The sequence below is a fragment of the Trichosurus vulpecula genome, chromosome 1 (genome assembly GCF_011100635.1).
Source record: "Trichosurus vulpecula isolate mTriVul1 chromosome 1, mTriVul1.pri, whole genome shotgun sequence".
In the NCBI taxonomy this organism is placed as follows: Eukaryota; Metazoa; Chordata; class Mammalia; order Diprotodontia; family Phalangeridae; genus Trichosurus; species Trichosurus vulpecula.
In genome coordinates, this window is record NC_050573.1 from 288,743,708 (window position 1) to 288,760,246 (window position 16,539).

At 35.2% G+C, this 16,539-nt stretch overlaps 1 protein-coding gene across 1 annotated transcript in view; it reads right to left on the minus strand.

Annotated features, from left to right (window-relative positions):
• TRPA1 (transient receptor potential cation channel subfamily A member 1) overlaps positions 1 to 16,539 on the minus strand; it is a 72,085-nt gene that overhangs the window by 16,195 nt on the left and 39,351 nt on the right. Inside the window, exons 13-20 of the mRNA XM_036744153.1 lie at positions 15,662 to 15,776; positions 15,011 to 15,177; positions 11,159 to 11,252; positions 8,936 to 8,995; positions 7,924 to 8,016; positions 5,423 to 5,493; positions 4,856 to 5,018; positions 3,240 to 3,329 (exon numbers count right to left, since the gene is read on the minus strand). Coding sequence (XP_036600048.1) covers positions 3,240 to 3,329; positions 4,856 to 5,018; positions 5,423 to 5,493; positions 7,924 to 8,016; positions 8,936 to 8,995; positions 11,159 to 11,252; positions 15,011 to 15,177; positions 15,662 to 15,776 — 853 coding nt within the window. The remainder of the gene's footprint in view (positions 1 to 3,239; positions 3,330 to 4,855; positions 5,019 to 5,422; positions 5,494 to 7,923; positions 8,017 to 8,935; positions 8,996 to 11,158; positions 11,253 to 15,010; positions 15,178 to 15,661; positions 15,777 to 16,539) is intronic.

Here is a 16,539-nt window from a genome sequence, read left to right on the forward strand (position 1 = left end):
GCATAGCCCTCCCTCACTCAAATCAAAGCCCACTGCAAGTCATGTCATCATTTCCCCAATGTCATAGTCCTCTCCAAGAACGAAGGACAAACACAATCTGCAGGAGTAGGCTTGTGGGACTCTTGTTATGGATTCATGTCATCTAGAGCAGACCTATGCCTTAAGTTCTGGTTGGAAACACAATGTGAGTTCACTATACACTATTCAGCCCATAGTGGTTGAAGAATTGTACAGATATTCCCGAAAGATATGCTCAACTCAGGAAGCCTTCTAAAGGGATTATAATGTGAATTAACACTTCACAGAATGCATGTACCTAACATAAGCATATTCCAGGCAAGAAGTGGATTCCTTAGTGCCTGAACAGACTTTCAAGACTGAATTGACCTTCTCAAAGGGACCTACCTAATGGTTAGGATTGGCATCTTATTCTCAAGTTTTAAGTGGAAGTTTAGGCCACAGCATCCTAACCAACAATTCTCTGAAATCTTTGAAATTTGCTCTCTTAAAATCTAGATTGCATGTCAGACTATGCCCAGGCTTTCCTCTCCTCTACCACAGATTCAGGTTTGAACAGTAACTTCCCTTCATGGATGCCTCCACTCTTGAAGTATTAAGCTACCATTAAAGTAAGTCAATAAATTGTTAGCTTTTCTGAGCTCTAGCAATTGTGCAAACAATTGACAGTCTTCATGACTACATCATGCCTTTGGGAAGGGCTTGTGATCTGTGTCCTGATTTGTCATCTATTTCTCCTTTTGGTCCAAGTGGCTATCTGTTCATGTGACAGTATCGCTTCTTTTTTACCCTCTGCTAATCTTCACTGAAAAGCTTTTAACCATGTTTATCCCATGTGATACTAAGATTTTCTCAAATATAATTCCTTAATATACAATGCTACCTACCTACCCTAACTTACTTATTCTGTTCCTTTCAAACAAACTAGTCTCTCCCATGGCCTAATTTCAAGCATGGGACCCATCACAGGGCTTTCTCATTTCCTTCAGTTGTTAGTGCTTCCCCCAAAACTACTTAGTATTTCCTTATCTGCATACTTGTTACTCTGTCCTTCCAACCCCTAGTAGAACATACCATTCAAGAGTAGGGGCCCTTTCTGTTGCGTATGTTCATCCATAACACTCAGCACAATGCAGGAACAGAGTCAGTGCCTGACTCAGTTCTCCTCACTCTACTCTATCTTCTCCACAGCCACTGAAGTGATTTTTTTTTAAAGTACAGGTTTGATCACATCAAGTCGAGTCAACAAACACTTATTAAGTACCTGCTATATACCCACCACTGTCCTAAGTGCTAAAGAAAGACAGAAATAATCCCTGTCCTCCAGGAGCTCACAATCTAAATGCCATTCTCCTCCTCAATAAACACCAGTGGCTCTTTATTATATCCAGAATCAAACTCCTCTGCCTATCATTTAAAACTTTTTGCAATCCAGTTTCCTTACTTTCATATTTTCTCACATATTATCCCCCTCAAAACTCTGTGATCCAGCCATATTGGCTTACTTGCTGTTTCTCATAAGGACATTCCATCTCTTATTCATATACCTTTGCACTGTCAAGTCACAGTCTAGAATATTCTTTCTTCTCAATTCCAAAAGTCAGAATCCTCAATTACCTTCAAATCTCAATTCAAACACAACTTTCTACATTAAGCATTCCCTGAGCCCTACTAGTTGCTAATATCCTCCCTCCCAACACTACCTTTTATTGATTTTGTATATATTTTGCATGTACTTCTAAATATTGTTACCTCTGCTGTTAGAATATAAACTCCTTGAGGTCAAGGACAGCTTCATTTTTGTCCTTTTAGCTCCAACCTTTAGTACAGGGCTTAATAAATGCTCTGGTCAAGTTGTCACTTAATTTCATAACAATTGTTAGCAAATCACTTAATTTCTCAATGCCTCAGATAACTCTCTAGGACTATAAAATGTTTAGAACAGTTGTCAGTCTGCACTGATAAAGGGACTTTCCTTACTGGCATTTCACTATACCAATGAAATCACAGGTCTGGACCAAAAATATGCTTATTTAATTGAATAGAATATGGCTGATTTTGACTCCTTGTTTTAGAATTATTTTCACCGTTCTTGTCACGGGTGCTTCAGGCATCTGTCTACAGATATATAAAGTCAGACATTTAATTACTGACTTCTTTATTGTATATCTCCTATAAAGGCACAATAGTTGAAACTGAGCTGGGTCAGGAACCGAGTGCAAGGCAACTAGACTGCATTATGCATTATGAAAGTCTTATTAACAAGACTATTCTCTCAATAATGACATATGAGTACCACTCATGGATCAAAAACATTTTGGAAGAATCAAAGTAACAACTGGGCACAAGGAGGCAGCACTATGTCACCACTGATGATGTGTAGGTAGCAGGGGAAAACACATTATCAATGATCAAAAATGAAGATGGGAGAAAAAGAAACTGCAAACAGACTGGCCAAGCAATAAGTAACCCAGAGATAATGATGATCTGGAGGCAAGCCTCCAATTCATTGGGTGCAATCCTCTGTGGAAGAAATGAGAAAAAAATGGAGAGACAAGAATCATGTGACTCAGAAGGCATTGCTGTTTGCCTTAGTCACAGGACTACCTACATCAGAGAAACCTGACTTTAACAAAGTCACATTCAATTTTGTACCATGACTGCGTTCTACCTTTCATGAGATTAGAACCAGCTTGATCGGAATTTAAGAAAACTAGTTCATGTCAAGGAGTATATAGTGACAGAATTTGGAGGAAAATAATGCTCTGAAATGATGCCTTTTTATAGAGAAAAGATACTCAATTAGTATTTGTTAATTGATTGAACAGGCTTGGCATATAAGATTCAAATTAAAATATTCACAACCTGATGTATCTACCATGCCAAAAAAATATCAAAACGTACATAAGGAGAATCACATAGGATGCCTTAGTAAAACAAGCTAGACTTCTTAGACAGGTTCAGATTCGAATAAAAAGCCCCACAGAATCTATGTGTCTGACCCAACACAGGCACATTAAGTAACAGAAAGGAACAGTAAGTTACATTCTTTCCTGAAATATTTTGATGTGTATTCTAATTAAGTTCTATTTAAAAAAGCAGTTGTGTCAGGTTTCTCTACTGAAATAAAATTTTCCATAAAAGGCTTTCCGTTAGACCAATCAATGTTTTTCATTTTTAAATAGCTGCAGTTATGAAGATGTAAAAAATATCTTGATTACCTGTTGGAAGATTTGTATCATCTCTTTGCAAAATCCAAGTACACTTGACAGAAAAACTAAAATCATACAAACTTTTATGAGATATGAATTCTGAAATAGAAAAGTGTGCAAGATAAGTAAGTTGATAAAATGTCAATATAAAAGGAAATAATAATGTGTTCACATTTGTCTGGTGGCAAATTTTTATTTCCATTTTGGTTTCTTTTTATTTGATATTACTTTTGATTAAAACAGAGAGGTCTCTCTGAAAGCAATATATTAATTTTATGGAAATGACAATAAAATTATAATTCCTTTATTCAGAGAGTTATACAAGAATATAACTCTACACCTAAACAAGATGCTACATACTAAGAACTTAAATGATATGCTGGGTATATAGTAAGAGCCACAAGATACGGCCAAGCCAATCAAACAGCCTCAGATTCTATGCTGCTGTTACTCCATCTGCTATAGTGGACTATGCCTAAGAGGAGGAAGAGCTAGGCCTCTGTACTCTGTGCTCTCTGCTTATCTTCACCCTGGCTATTTTCAGCCCTGCCACTGCACTCAACTCTCCTTACATCTTTTTCTAAGAACTGTCATCAAATTGCTGCTTCATTGCCTCTGGAAAGGGTCTGTTACTGGATTGTTCCATCGTTACTCTCATTATTTTGGGGATTACCCAGACTGTCGGCTTCCCTGGCTACCTTTCCTCTCTCCACAAGCTCCTTAACGCCAGGGACTGTCTTAATTTTATATCCGGTTCTGGAAGGAGAATACTTAGCACATAATAAACGCTTTTTACTCAATCGTTCGTTCATTCATTCTATAGATTAATCTTGCTAGTTAATTTCAGAATTACTATTAGTCATACTAACTCACATTGATGCAGCATGCTTAGGTTTACAAAGTCCTTCCACTCAGAACAATCCTGTGAAGCAGTTTTAATAAGTATTATCATCCTATTTTGCAGAGAAGCACACTGAGCCTCACAGGGGTTAAATGACTTGTCTAAGACCACCTAACAAATTCTAATATTAAGGCTGGGTTTCGAACCTTTGTTTCTTCTGACTTCAAGTTCGATACTCTTTCTACTGTATTTCCTTTTTCTTATTATGGATGAATGTAAAAGTATTTATTAGCCATTTACTATGCGCCAGGCATTGCACTAAGTACTAGGGATATAAAAGGAGAGACAATTTCCATCCTCAAGGGGGCTACATTCTAATGGGAGAAGATAACACATATGGGGGAGTGATGACCAGAGAAAGGAGTTGATGTATATGATGTATACTTGTTGATGTATACTTCCCTTTCTGGAAGTAATGATACTATTTATTTGATTGCTGTACTTGGAGCAAGAGGTAGAAAGTGAGAGTGGAGTGGGAGGCAGAAGATAATGAAATCAACTGGTTAGATGGGGTATAAAGCTAAAGCATGGTCTAGTGTCTAGGGTAAAGCCAATAAAGTGTGAACTAAGGGGGCTGGTTTTCATTCAGTCATCAATCTACTGGTTGGAGATATGGCAGAAATATTTGCCTAATATACCAAATGGATCATCTTCTAATCATTCCTTTTTTTAAAAAATGATGTCAAAGTTAAGTCAAAGAATGGAAATAAATTGAAAATAATACCTTAGTGTCTAAAGATGCTGATCCATTGTTAGTATCGTTGATGATACCTGTTGAATTGAAAGCCAAACCTGGCTGGATATTAGAAATGAGAAAGGTCATAGGAAGAAGGCCAAGGCAGTACAATCCTAGGTTCATAACATGGGCTCTGAACCCATAAGCCATCCTAAAAAACAAAATGTGTAAAACATCATTTATATATTTTCAATAAATGGGTTTTTTTCTTCTTTGTTGTAGAAAGTTTAAGATCTACATAAAAGAAAAGTTCATCTCTCAGGAATCTAATCCATTGTCTAACTACAGATCCTTAGAATTAGGAAGAAGTTTATTATGTCTTAGCTGATCTGACATTCCTCCATTTGTGGATTTACTTCAGACAGCCAAAGCTAGACAGTATCAAAGTCTCCCATGAGTGACAAGGAAGTACTTAAGAACTTGTCCACATTAGATTATAAAATTTGACATTACAAAGGAATTATTTATCTTCAATGAAGCCTGTTTAGAAATCAGAAAGAGGTATATACAAATGTCAGTAAGAACTAACTCATGGTTAGAAAATTCAAAACTTACCATTTCATAAGTAAATATTCTCTGCAAATTGGGTGGGCAAGAAGTTCTCTACGATTATGTTGTACCATTGCCTGCATACAACATATGGGAAAAGCGAGACAAATTAAAATATTTTTAAAACTTAGCATAAAAAGCTTAACTTTCTATAACTATGCCCTGCAATATAAACATAAAATCTAGCAGTAAAATAAAAATTTTAATAGTTTATAAATGTACCACCTCACTGATAGTTAAGTTTTTTCCTTTCTTCACAGAAGTTGCAAGCTATAATAAGGATGTAAAAGTTATATCCCCGCAAAAAATCATAAGCTTTTTAAGTGGAAGTACTCTTTCATTGCTTTTTTTTTTTAATCTTGGTAGCTCTAAGACCTAAGAAGTCACCTTACACAGAGTAAGCACTTAATCAGTATCATTGAATTTGATATTTTGGGGAGAATATATATATATATATATACACACACACACACACACACACACACACACATACACATGTATATATATACACATATACATGTATGTATATATGTGTGTGCATGTGTGTAGACATATATTTATGTATATACATATGCACACACAGATACACACATACATATATAATGCACATACATATATGTATTTTATACATATGTAAGCATGTAATACATATATTAATATATGTACATGTACATAGATCAAAATCATATATAGCATATCACCCAAAGTTTAAAAGTTGCAAGAATAGTTTGGGACACTCTTTACACACATGTATACAGACATACATGTATATATGTGTATATCCTATGCACGGATTACATATAGGCATATATACTTATGTCTATGTGTCCACATTGAAGCTGATTTAAATATACATGTAGGTATGCCGTATATAAAAACATTTTTCTAACAACATAAAATTCAACAATATATTGAGTTTGAGATGCTTCATTGAAGCAGGGTAGAAAGGTGCTCAATGAGAATACTTGCAGTTCTAATGAGAAATATAAAAATATAATATGATATGTTATGATATATTATATAAACCAATATATTTATTCAATGGCATACCAAATTACTTTATAAAACTAGAAAAAATAATAAAATAAATATTAATATATCATATATAAAATAAAATAAACAAATAATAAACAAAATTCGTATGCAGGAAAAAAAAGGTCGAGAATCTCAAGAGAAAAAATGCAAAGAAATGGTACCAAAGTAGGCCTAGCAGTGCCACATCTCAAATTGTAATACAAAGCTATTTGGTACTGGTAAAAAACAGGTGGATTAAGCACACAATATACAGAAGCACATGTACCTAATATGCTGCTATTTTGTAAACACAGACCCCAGCTACTGGGATAAGGTCTCATTATTTGAGAAAAAAAAAACTGCTGAGAAGACTAGATAGAAGTATGGGACAAATCAGACTTAGACCAACACCTCACACTTTATACCAAGACAAACTCCCAATAAATATATGACCTAGACCAAGGGTGGGGAACCTGTGGCCTAGAGCCCACATGTAGCCCTCTGCATCCTCAGGTGCAGCCCTTTGACTGAACCCAAACTTCACAAAACAAATCCCTTTAATAAAAGGATTTCCTCAAACTGGTGCCCTCCTTTTCTTTCTTGCTTTGTTTTTTCCTTCCTTTTCTCTCTTTTTTCTTCCTTTCTTTCTTAATCCCTTTTTTTGGTTCCCTCCCTCCCTTCCTTCTTTCTTTCTTTCTTTCTTTTGTTCCTTCTTTTTCTTTCTTTTGTTCCTTCTTTTTCTTCCTTCCTTCCTTCCTTCCTTCCTTCCTTCCTTCCTTCCTTCCTTCCTTTCTTTCTTTCTTTCTTTCTTTCTTTCTTTCTTCCTTCCTTCCTTCCTTCCTTCCTTTCTTTCTTGATGCTGTTTGTATCCAGTTTTCTAGGGCATATTAGGGATACCCAAAGTTCCAAAATCACCCTATATTCAGGCTATTGGTTGATTGCCTAAGTTCTATGAACCGTCATATTTATTGCATAGAACTTTAAAATTCTTCATCTGCATGTTGTGAAGTACAGAACTCCAAATGTAATCTATGGGACTTAAAATGTCCTCTGGATCCATAGCAATTTCTGTGTTGGAGGAAGACATATTAAAGACATTGAGAGCTACAATGACCTAGAATGAAAATTCAAAGGAATCAAGCATGGAGAGGATTATTCTATCACTTTCATCATCTATAAAATGAAGGCATTCAGATTACATAAGGTATTCTTACTCTTTTTGTGTGTGTCATGGAACATTTTGGCAGTCTGGTAAAGCCTATTGATGTCTTCTCAGAATCATGTTTAGCATAAAATAAAATACATAGTATTACAATAGAAATAAATTATCTTGAAGTAGTTATACACACATAAACTTAAAGTTCAAGGACCCCCGGTTAAGAACCTTTGGATAAATGGTTTCTAAAGTTCCTTCAAGTATAACATTATAAGGTATTTTAAAAGCTGCGTGTCTCATACCAATGTAGTTAGGCTAATTGAAAACTTATACTTACATTGAGTGAGCTAAGTGGCCCATAAATTAACTCATTGACTTCTTTCTTTCTGAATTCTAATGGACTTTGAAGATACTTAAAGATATACTCAACCTACAGAATAAATATTAAAACCAACAAATATAATATATTACAGTAAACAGAATAACGCATTAAATGCATTAAAACGAGAAAGTCCCATGTTAGCAACAAAAGCTAATTATTTTATTATTTTATCCTTAATAAATAAATATCCTGAAAAAGGTTATCAGGAAACTAGTTGCCACTATACTCAGTCATAGAACTAGAAAGGATTTCAGACGATAGCAAAGTACAATGCTCTTTCTTTAGGCAGAAATATATTTTCCTTTAAAAAAATGTAAATCTCTAAGTGATGCAAACATCTAAACATTAGAATGTTCAGATTTTAAACCTGAGGAGAAAAAAAAACTATCACAAACTAAAAAGTTGCTTATATGCAAAATTTTAAAATAAAATATTATATGAACATTAAAGAAATGAATTAGGATTTTGTAATATGAATATCATTTCTACCCTGAAATCCAGTGGAAAATTAATTAATAGAGCAACATTCTTTGTTTTGTGAGTATAGAAATCCCACCCACAAGATATATTGCAAGCAGTCTACTGATTAATAGATAAGGCTGCATGGCATTAAGGTGTGAACACTAGTCTTGGAGTCAAAGAACCTGAGTTCAGATCTCAACTTTGACGCATACAACTCATGAAAGCTGAGACACGTGAGCCAATCATCATCTGTCTTAATTTCTTGTGCTGTAAAAGCAGAAATTGAACTAGATGTCATCTTCAGTCTCTCTCAGCTCTAGATCTACAATCCTAGGACCAAATATTAGATAGATCAAGTGATTTGTCCCTGGTAACTCAGCCACTAAGTATAAGAGGCATGATTTTAAATCATGTCTTCCTACTTCAGATCCATCATACTATCTCCTATACCATGCCGCTTCTCCCTTGCACCATAAATATAAATAGATTTTTAAAAATGACTTACATGAAAATTTAGGCATGACCTTTCCTCTGAGGATTCCACAATGCAGATATCTAAAAGAGCCTTTGACAGAGAAGAATCAGTTACAATCTGGTTTTATGGCCATTGGGAAGGTTAATATAAGACAAGATGTCAACACACTTCTAAAATTATAGGATGAAAGATTTCCATTTCTACTGTTTCCCTTCTCATTTTAAACAGTAATTATAATGAAAGAAAAAAGACCTTGAAAATCAGACACAAGATCTAAAAACGGGAAATATTCCTTTACACAAAGATTTCCTATCTACATCTACCAACAAATGTTCTTCACAGGGTCTCCCAATAGTGTCAGTATGGTTTTAAGCTACAAGGATACACTGATATTTCATGTATGCCTTTCTAGGCTCTTACCTATATAGATTTGCTGAGAAAAATCACTGAAGAATACACACCTTGATAACTGTCATCCTGCTCAATAACATACTTTTTTATTGTCTCTCATAAATTCTAGCTTTTCTAGACCAGTTAGTTCCTTCATCACCTGTCCCCGAGCCTCATTCTTCTTTTCTCTGATGTGATCTGTGATACAGTCAAGCTGATCTGCTCACCATTTGAGCTAATGAACTGGTGATCTTTTCTAGGAATCTTTTTTTATTCCCCTGAAAAGTTTCTGCCTCCCCCTCCTTCAATATACATATTTTAAAATAATCAAAAATCCCCTCCTGCAACAAACATTTTTACATTACTCTTCATCCTTTAGGAAAACTTCTCTACCCTAGTTTACAGCTTCCTTTTGCACACTATCTTCTCCCACTAGATTGCAAACTCTATGAGGGCAGGGTCTTTTTATTTTTTTTATTTCTACCACCACCACTTAGTATAGTGCACTGAACTTAGTAAAAATTTAATAAATGTTTATTGACTGAAAATTACAATGATAGCATCACTCTCATGATAATGGAAATTATAACATTATATATATATATATATATATATATATATATGTACACATACATACATACACATACACATTAGTTGTTTGTTTTTTGGTTGCCATATATCACTGTTGACTCATATCAAATTTCTAGATGACTAAAGACACCACCCCCTCCTGATCTTTTTTCAGGGAGATTACTGTCTTTCACTTGTACTAATTCATATGACATGACATTTATCTCTATTGAAACTCATCTTGTTGGGTTCAGTTTAATAATCTATCCTAACATAATCTTTTCATGTTATATAGATTATAATCTATTTGAACTATTCCTTAGTTTTATGTCATCTGCAAATTTCATATGCAATATTTGCCTTTATTCAAGTAAATAAGAACTTTTAAAAGCACATCACCAAGCACAAATTCTAAGGGCACCCCAGAGGTGACCTCCTTCCAAGGTAGCACCACATCATTAATGGCTGCTCTTTGTGTCCAGCTATTCATCCTGTTAAGTTGTAAAGCCATTTAACTGTAACTCCCATCTGACCCATAATTGTTCCATTTTTGTGTTGTGAAAACTTGATCTGGTATAGATATAAAATTGAGGTAAACAATATTTAGAGCATTCTCCTGATCGCACAATTGAATAATACTGTCAAATTAAAAAAAAAACAACAAGGTGCAGCTGACATGGCTTGTCGATGAGGTTACACTGGTTCTATGCACTTATTTCTCTAGATTTTAACCTAAATCATAGAATTTTGCCAAAAGTTAAAATCAAGCCTCATGTCTTCTAGTTTATGAACTCTACTCTTCTTTAAATATAGTTTCTTTCCCCCTTTGGTCTCTTGATAGTCTTATTTGGATGTCTCTTCTTAACACACGTTTTTTTTCTCCCACACCTTTTACCTCACACAAATTCTCATCTACATTTCTGAGGTCAGATTTGCCTCGTTACAGTAGGATCTCCAGTTGACTTTGCTTGGAACCTTTATTTTGTGTATTTGTATCCAAATGCCTCATTTGACAGATAAGGCCTTAAGAGGTTTACTTTCTCAAGGTCATACAGATGGTAAAGAGTGGAGTTAAGACCCAGACCCCAATCTATTAATGCAAGAGCCACAGTTTTTCTACTTCAATAAGTGGTGTTTCTAACCCCCACTACTTCTCTATCAATTCCTATTGGATACTACCTTTATATCTTGAAAGAAAGGTAGAGGAGAATGATTCTTTGCCTTTAGTTGAAGGTATGAATTGTATTTTGTTAAGATTGTGTTACTAGATGAAGCCAATCCCATAGAACTTACACTCACGCATTCAGGAAGGTATTCTATCATTTCCAATACAGCACATTTATTGGTTAAAGAAAGAGGACTGAATACCGACAAACATTCATCCCATCTGTTGAAAAGAAAAAAAAAGCAAACTAAATTATTTATCATTCTACCTTCACAAAAAAGCAAATATGCTAGATGAAAACTTGAAATGAGATGCTCCAGTTCAATTATGATCTGTAATGTTATTGACTTCATGAAAATAATAATAAGCTAACATTTATATAGCACCCTAAGGTTTGCAAACCACTTTACAGATATTGTCTCATTTTATCTTCACAACATCCCTGAGAGGTAAGTGCTATTATTATCCCCATTTTACTGATGAGGAAACTGAGGCAAAAGAGGTTAAGGAACTTGCCCAGGGCTACACAGCTATTATCTGAGGTTGGATTGGAACTCAAATCTGTTTTGAAACCTGTTTCAGTGTTCTGTCCACTCCACCATCTGGGTGAATTGGGTTGATGCTCTGGAAGTGATGGGACTAGAGTAAGAAGTGAATTTTATTTGCTGCCTTGTCCATTAGGCAGTTATTAGGAGCAGTAGATGGTCATGATGCATCACGTAGGTATGGCAACACCAACTGTGGTAATTTCTCTGCATATCCTAGAGGACAATTCTCATTGCTGTTGCCTATTTTTCTAGGTTCATGTGGGTTCCATTATTTGTCTTTTCATCTTCCTGAATATGAAGTGTATATGTCAAGAAATAGATGATTTTGATAAAGGTGCTTCATACCCAGTCAGCAGTAGCACAGTGTTGTGCTCCTAGCAGAAGCTCAGTATTAAATTAAATCTAACAAACATTTCTTAATTTTCTACTATGTACATGATTGAGATAAAATTAATTGCCCTCAAACAGCTTGTATTGACAAGTTAATACAGTACAATACAGAGTAATTTAGAGAGAATGTGAATGTCTATGTGTGTGTGTGTGTGTGTGTGTATGAGAGAGAGAGAGAGAGAGAGAGAGAGAGAGAGAGAGAAACACAGACGATCAAAGGCCTTGAGTAGAAAATTGACAACTGAGCTGCTCCTCAAGAAGTTCTGATGCCAAAAGAACGGAATACATCACAAATATGAAAAATATGACAACATTGGCACAAAGCATAGAGATATGAATGGATTCAAAGCACTTGGCTGGATACTTTAGAAGGAATGAAGAGTATGTGAAAGAATCTACTGGGATAACAGATGGGAGCCATATTGTAGAGGGCTTTAAATGCTAGACTTGACATTATGTGTTTTACCCCAAAAGAAATGTGGAGCCACCGGGATTTTTTGTATGTTTGTTTTTTAGCAAGAAAGGATGACAGTCATTTATGGATGTCAGAATAAAATCAGACAGTTATATGGAGAAAGTATTAGAGAAGGGAGCACTTGGAAGGAGGCTATTTTTACCTCTAGAATATAATATGAACCCCTCATTTTAGATTTTAAAGCTCAGAATAGTCTGCCTCTAGCCTATCTTTCCAAGATTATTGTATATTACTTTCTTTCACATAAATGACAAAATGATTTTCTAAAGTGCAGTTCTGGCCATTTTATTCTACTATCCAGCAAATTACAATGGTTCCCTATTACATCTTGCATCAAATATAAACTTATCTGTTGTTTACAATTCTTCTCAACCTAACTCTAACATACCTCTGTAGCTATGTTATAGATTATGACCCTCCATGTACCAAAGCATGAGCCAAACCTACCTTCTTACTGTTCCTCACACACAGTTCCTGTCTCCGTGAATTTTCACTGGCTATCACTCACACCTGGACTGTACCCCCTTCTCGTTCCTACTTCTTAGATTTCCGAATTTTCTTAAAGATCTTCTCAAAAGGCCTCTACAAGAAGACTTTTATCCCTCCAGTTCCTCCCTGCTCTTAATCGCCTTTTAGCTATTTATTTATACATATATACATATGTGTTGTCTCCCTCAACTAAATTGTAACATCCTTGTAGGAAGGTATTGTTTCGCTTTTGTCTTTGTAACCCCAGCACCCAGAACACTACCCCATTACATAGTAGGTGCTACTTGACTGAGTTAGCTTCTGCATTCCAACCAAATTGTCCTAATTTGTTATTCCCTACACCTGACATTTGACTTTTCATCTCCATGCATTTGCATTGGAATCCAAACTCCACGCTTGGAATATCCTCGCTCACTCACCTCTACCTTTTAGAATCCCTTCAGATCTCAGCTGAAGAGCCATCTCCTAAATTAAACTTATTCTTATTTACCCAGTTGCTAATCCCCTGCTCCCCAACCTGGAAACTGCTTTGTATATATTTCATATTTACTCATCTTGATGCAAGTGATTTTCACCCCCTCCAAAAACAAAAATGAAATCTCCTTTTAAGGGCAAGGATTTCTAAATTTTCATCTTTGTAATCCTACACAGTAGGCACTTAATAAATGCTGATTGAATGAGGAGATGGATGAATGGATGAAACAGGATGGGAACTATAACTTCAGTGATAAGGCAAATCTAGGAAAGAGTTGGGAGAAAAAGTCTGTTTCATTCTTAGAGATGGAGTGTATAATGATATAAATATTTTTAGAAATATTCTTAACTTTCAGTTAAACCAATTAGCAGAAATCATTTACAATGGTGGCATTATCAGCAAAAATCACTGGACCACACTGGTTAACATAGCAAAATTATAAACCAAATGGCTCCCAGAGATATTTTTCACATGTTTTGGAAGTGACTAGAGGATAGTAGTACCCTCAACAGCATTAGGGACGTTAAGAAAGGGAGTAGCATTTGAGGGAGAAAATGAGTTCAGTTTTGGATATGTTGAGTTTAAAATGTCCCCAGGACATCCAGCTTGAGATGTCCTAAAAAAAACTGTTTTATTTTCTTTTTCTGTCTATAAATTTTGCTTGTGTGTCCCCCATTGAATGCATCTGAAATTGTATGTATCTGATCTTGATTGTGTTTCAAAATGAAGTTACATAGGAGGCATGGGGCAAATAACAAATAAATCCCATATAAATTAGTTGGGCTATCTAAAGTGATAGTGGGCATAACCTACTATTATTAATAAGTACACTTAAATCTCACAGTTTCTCCAATAAGAGGGTATGTTCCATTGAATTAAAATACTTTTCATGCTAGAGTAAACAACATTTGTCTTAGGAGCAACCACTTAAAAAGCATATAGATACAACAAAGACTTAAAATCTGTGTTGAGCTAGAATGGATCCTCAGAAGACACTTAATATAATTCTTTCATTTTGCACATTAGGAAACTGAGGCCCGGGGTGGTTAAGTGAGTTGCCCAAAGTCCCCCAGGTAATTTCTTAAATGTGAAATTTGTATCTAGGTTTTCTGTATCCGTAGCTAATGTTTTTTTCCACTATACCAGTATATGTCCCAATTTATTTTGTATTGATCAGTACACTAAACATGTAAGACAATCAGAGGTTTTTTTCTGTACAAAACACAATATATGAAGGGACACCTAGATGGCACAGTGGATAAAGTGCCGGGCCTAGAGACAAGAAGACCTGAATTAAAATCCAGCCTCTGTAGACACTGGCTGTGTGACCCTGGGCAAGTCACTTATCCCTGTTTGCCTCAGTTTCTTCTTTTGTAAAATGAGCTGAAGAAGGAAATGCCAAACCACTATAGTATCTTAGCCAAGTAAATCCCAAATGCAGTCATGAAGAGTTAGACACAACTGAAACAACTGAACAACAAAAATAATACATGAAAGGAATTTGGGGGGACATTAACAAAGAGCCAAAAACAATGCACATTTAAGCTTATGAATCATTTAAGCCGCACTACGAAGCATGTTGCTCTATTGCCAAGAATTTTACCTTTTGCTTGTAATGGTAGTAATAACTACCTCCTTTCTCCTATTATGAATGGCGTCATGCAAAAAGGTGGCTGATTGCTTATTCATGAGAATTTCAGCATCATGATCCAAAAGTAGGGCCACTGCCTTGTCATGTCCTTCCCGTGCAGCGTAGTGAAGAGCAGTATTCTTCAGAGGAAAATAGGATACAAGTGACAAGTAACCAAAAATGATTACGCATCAAACAGTTGTTTGTTCATCTCTGATATTAAGTTCCTAAGCATCATTAAATTAACAGACAAGAGTCACAAAATATATCAAAATCCATAAATCTAAAACAGAAAAATTATAATTGGAAGTTCAAGCTCTATTTTTTCTTAACTTCAAGGCGTTTTGAGTATTTTCTTGCTGGAATTAGTGGGTTGGAAGGGGAGGTTAGGAAGAGAAGAGAGATTTCACTCAGGAAACTGTATGGTTCTATTATAAGGAGTCTTCTGTACAGAACCACTTTTCTAAGTTCATTCTTTCTTCTCTAGTTATACCATTCAACCTTCCTCTCTTCCTCTTTCCTCATTCTCAGATCCTATATTTGAATTTCCTTTTAAAGTGAAGGGGCCTTTAAAGAACAAAACTTATCACATGGTTTTCAGCAGGAATTATAATTCATACATACCCCTTCTTCATCTACATGATCTGTACATTTCACGTTAGTATCAAGAATTATCTTCATGGTCTGAGTGTATCCTCCCACAGAAGCATGATGAAGAGCTGTCCAACCATTATGATCACTGTTAAAAAAGAATAAAAAGTATATAAGAACATGTGACTACACGTAAATATGCATTATATATGCACATATACACGTATGCACATATATGTGCTAGTACAGAAGAAATAGTAACAGTCTTGGGAGGAGGTCTCTTACATGTTAGACATATCTATTATGAAAAAATTATGAATTATATAAGATAAGAAAGCTTGGCTAGGTTGTAATCTATATCAATGGGAATACTTAAAATCAATAAAATCATGGATCCATTGAAATAATCCATCCCCAGAGACTTACTAGCTATGTGTCTATAGGCCAGTCAGAGTCACTTAACCTCTCAGTCTCAGTTTCTTTAACTGTAAAATAAAATAATAGCACCCACCTCATAGTGTCATAGTGTGGATAAAATGAGCTATCTTGTTATAAGGCCTGTTGTTGTTGTTAAATGCTGAAGTATAAAAATGATTCCCTCCAACACAATCTTCCTTTGCTGCCTCAACACTGTCTGAAGATGACATGGGTTCCCAAAGGCTATGCTAGTGGAAGGAGAGTCTTGACAAGTCCTACTAAACTAAAAAGGCTTTGACTATTGACTTGGAGGAGATTATATGTCTGTAATCTAAGCTCCAGTCTAGAAAAATCTGGAGGAATTCATCATTCCAAAATTTCCCATCAAGTAAATTAATTCTTTTTTAGTCAAAGAAACTTAATAAGACTATTTTCTAAGGAATAGAAAGATGAATTTGATTTGGTGCAATCTGATGAAGTAACAGATTCATTCT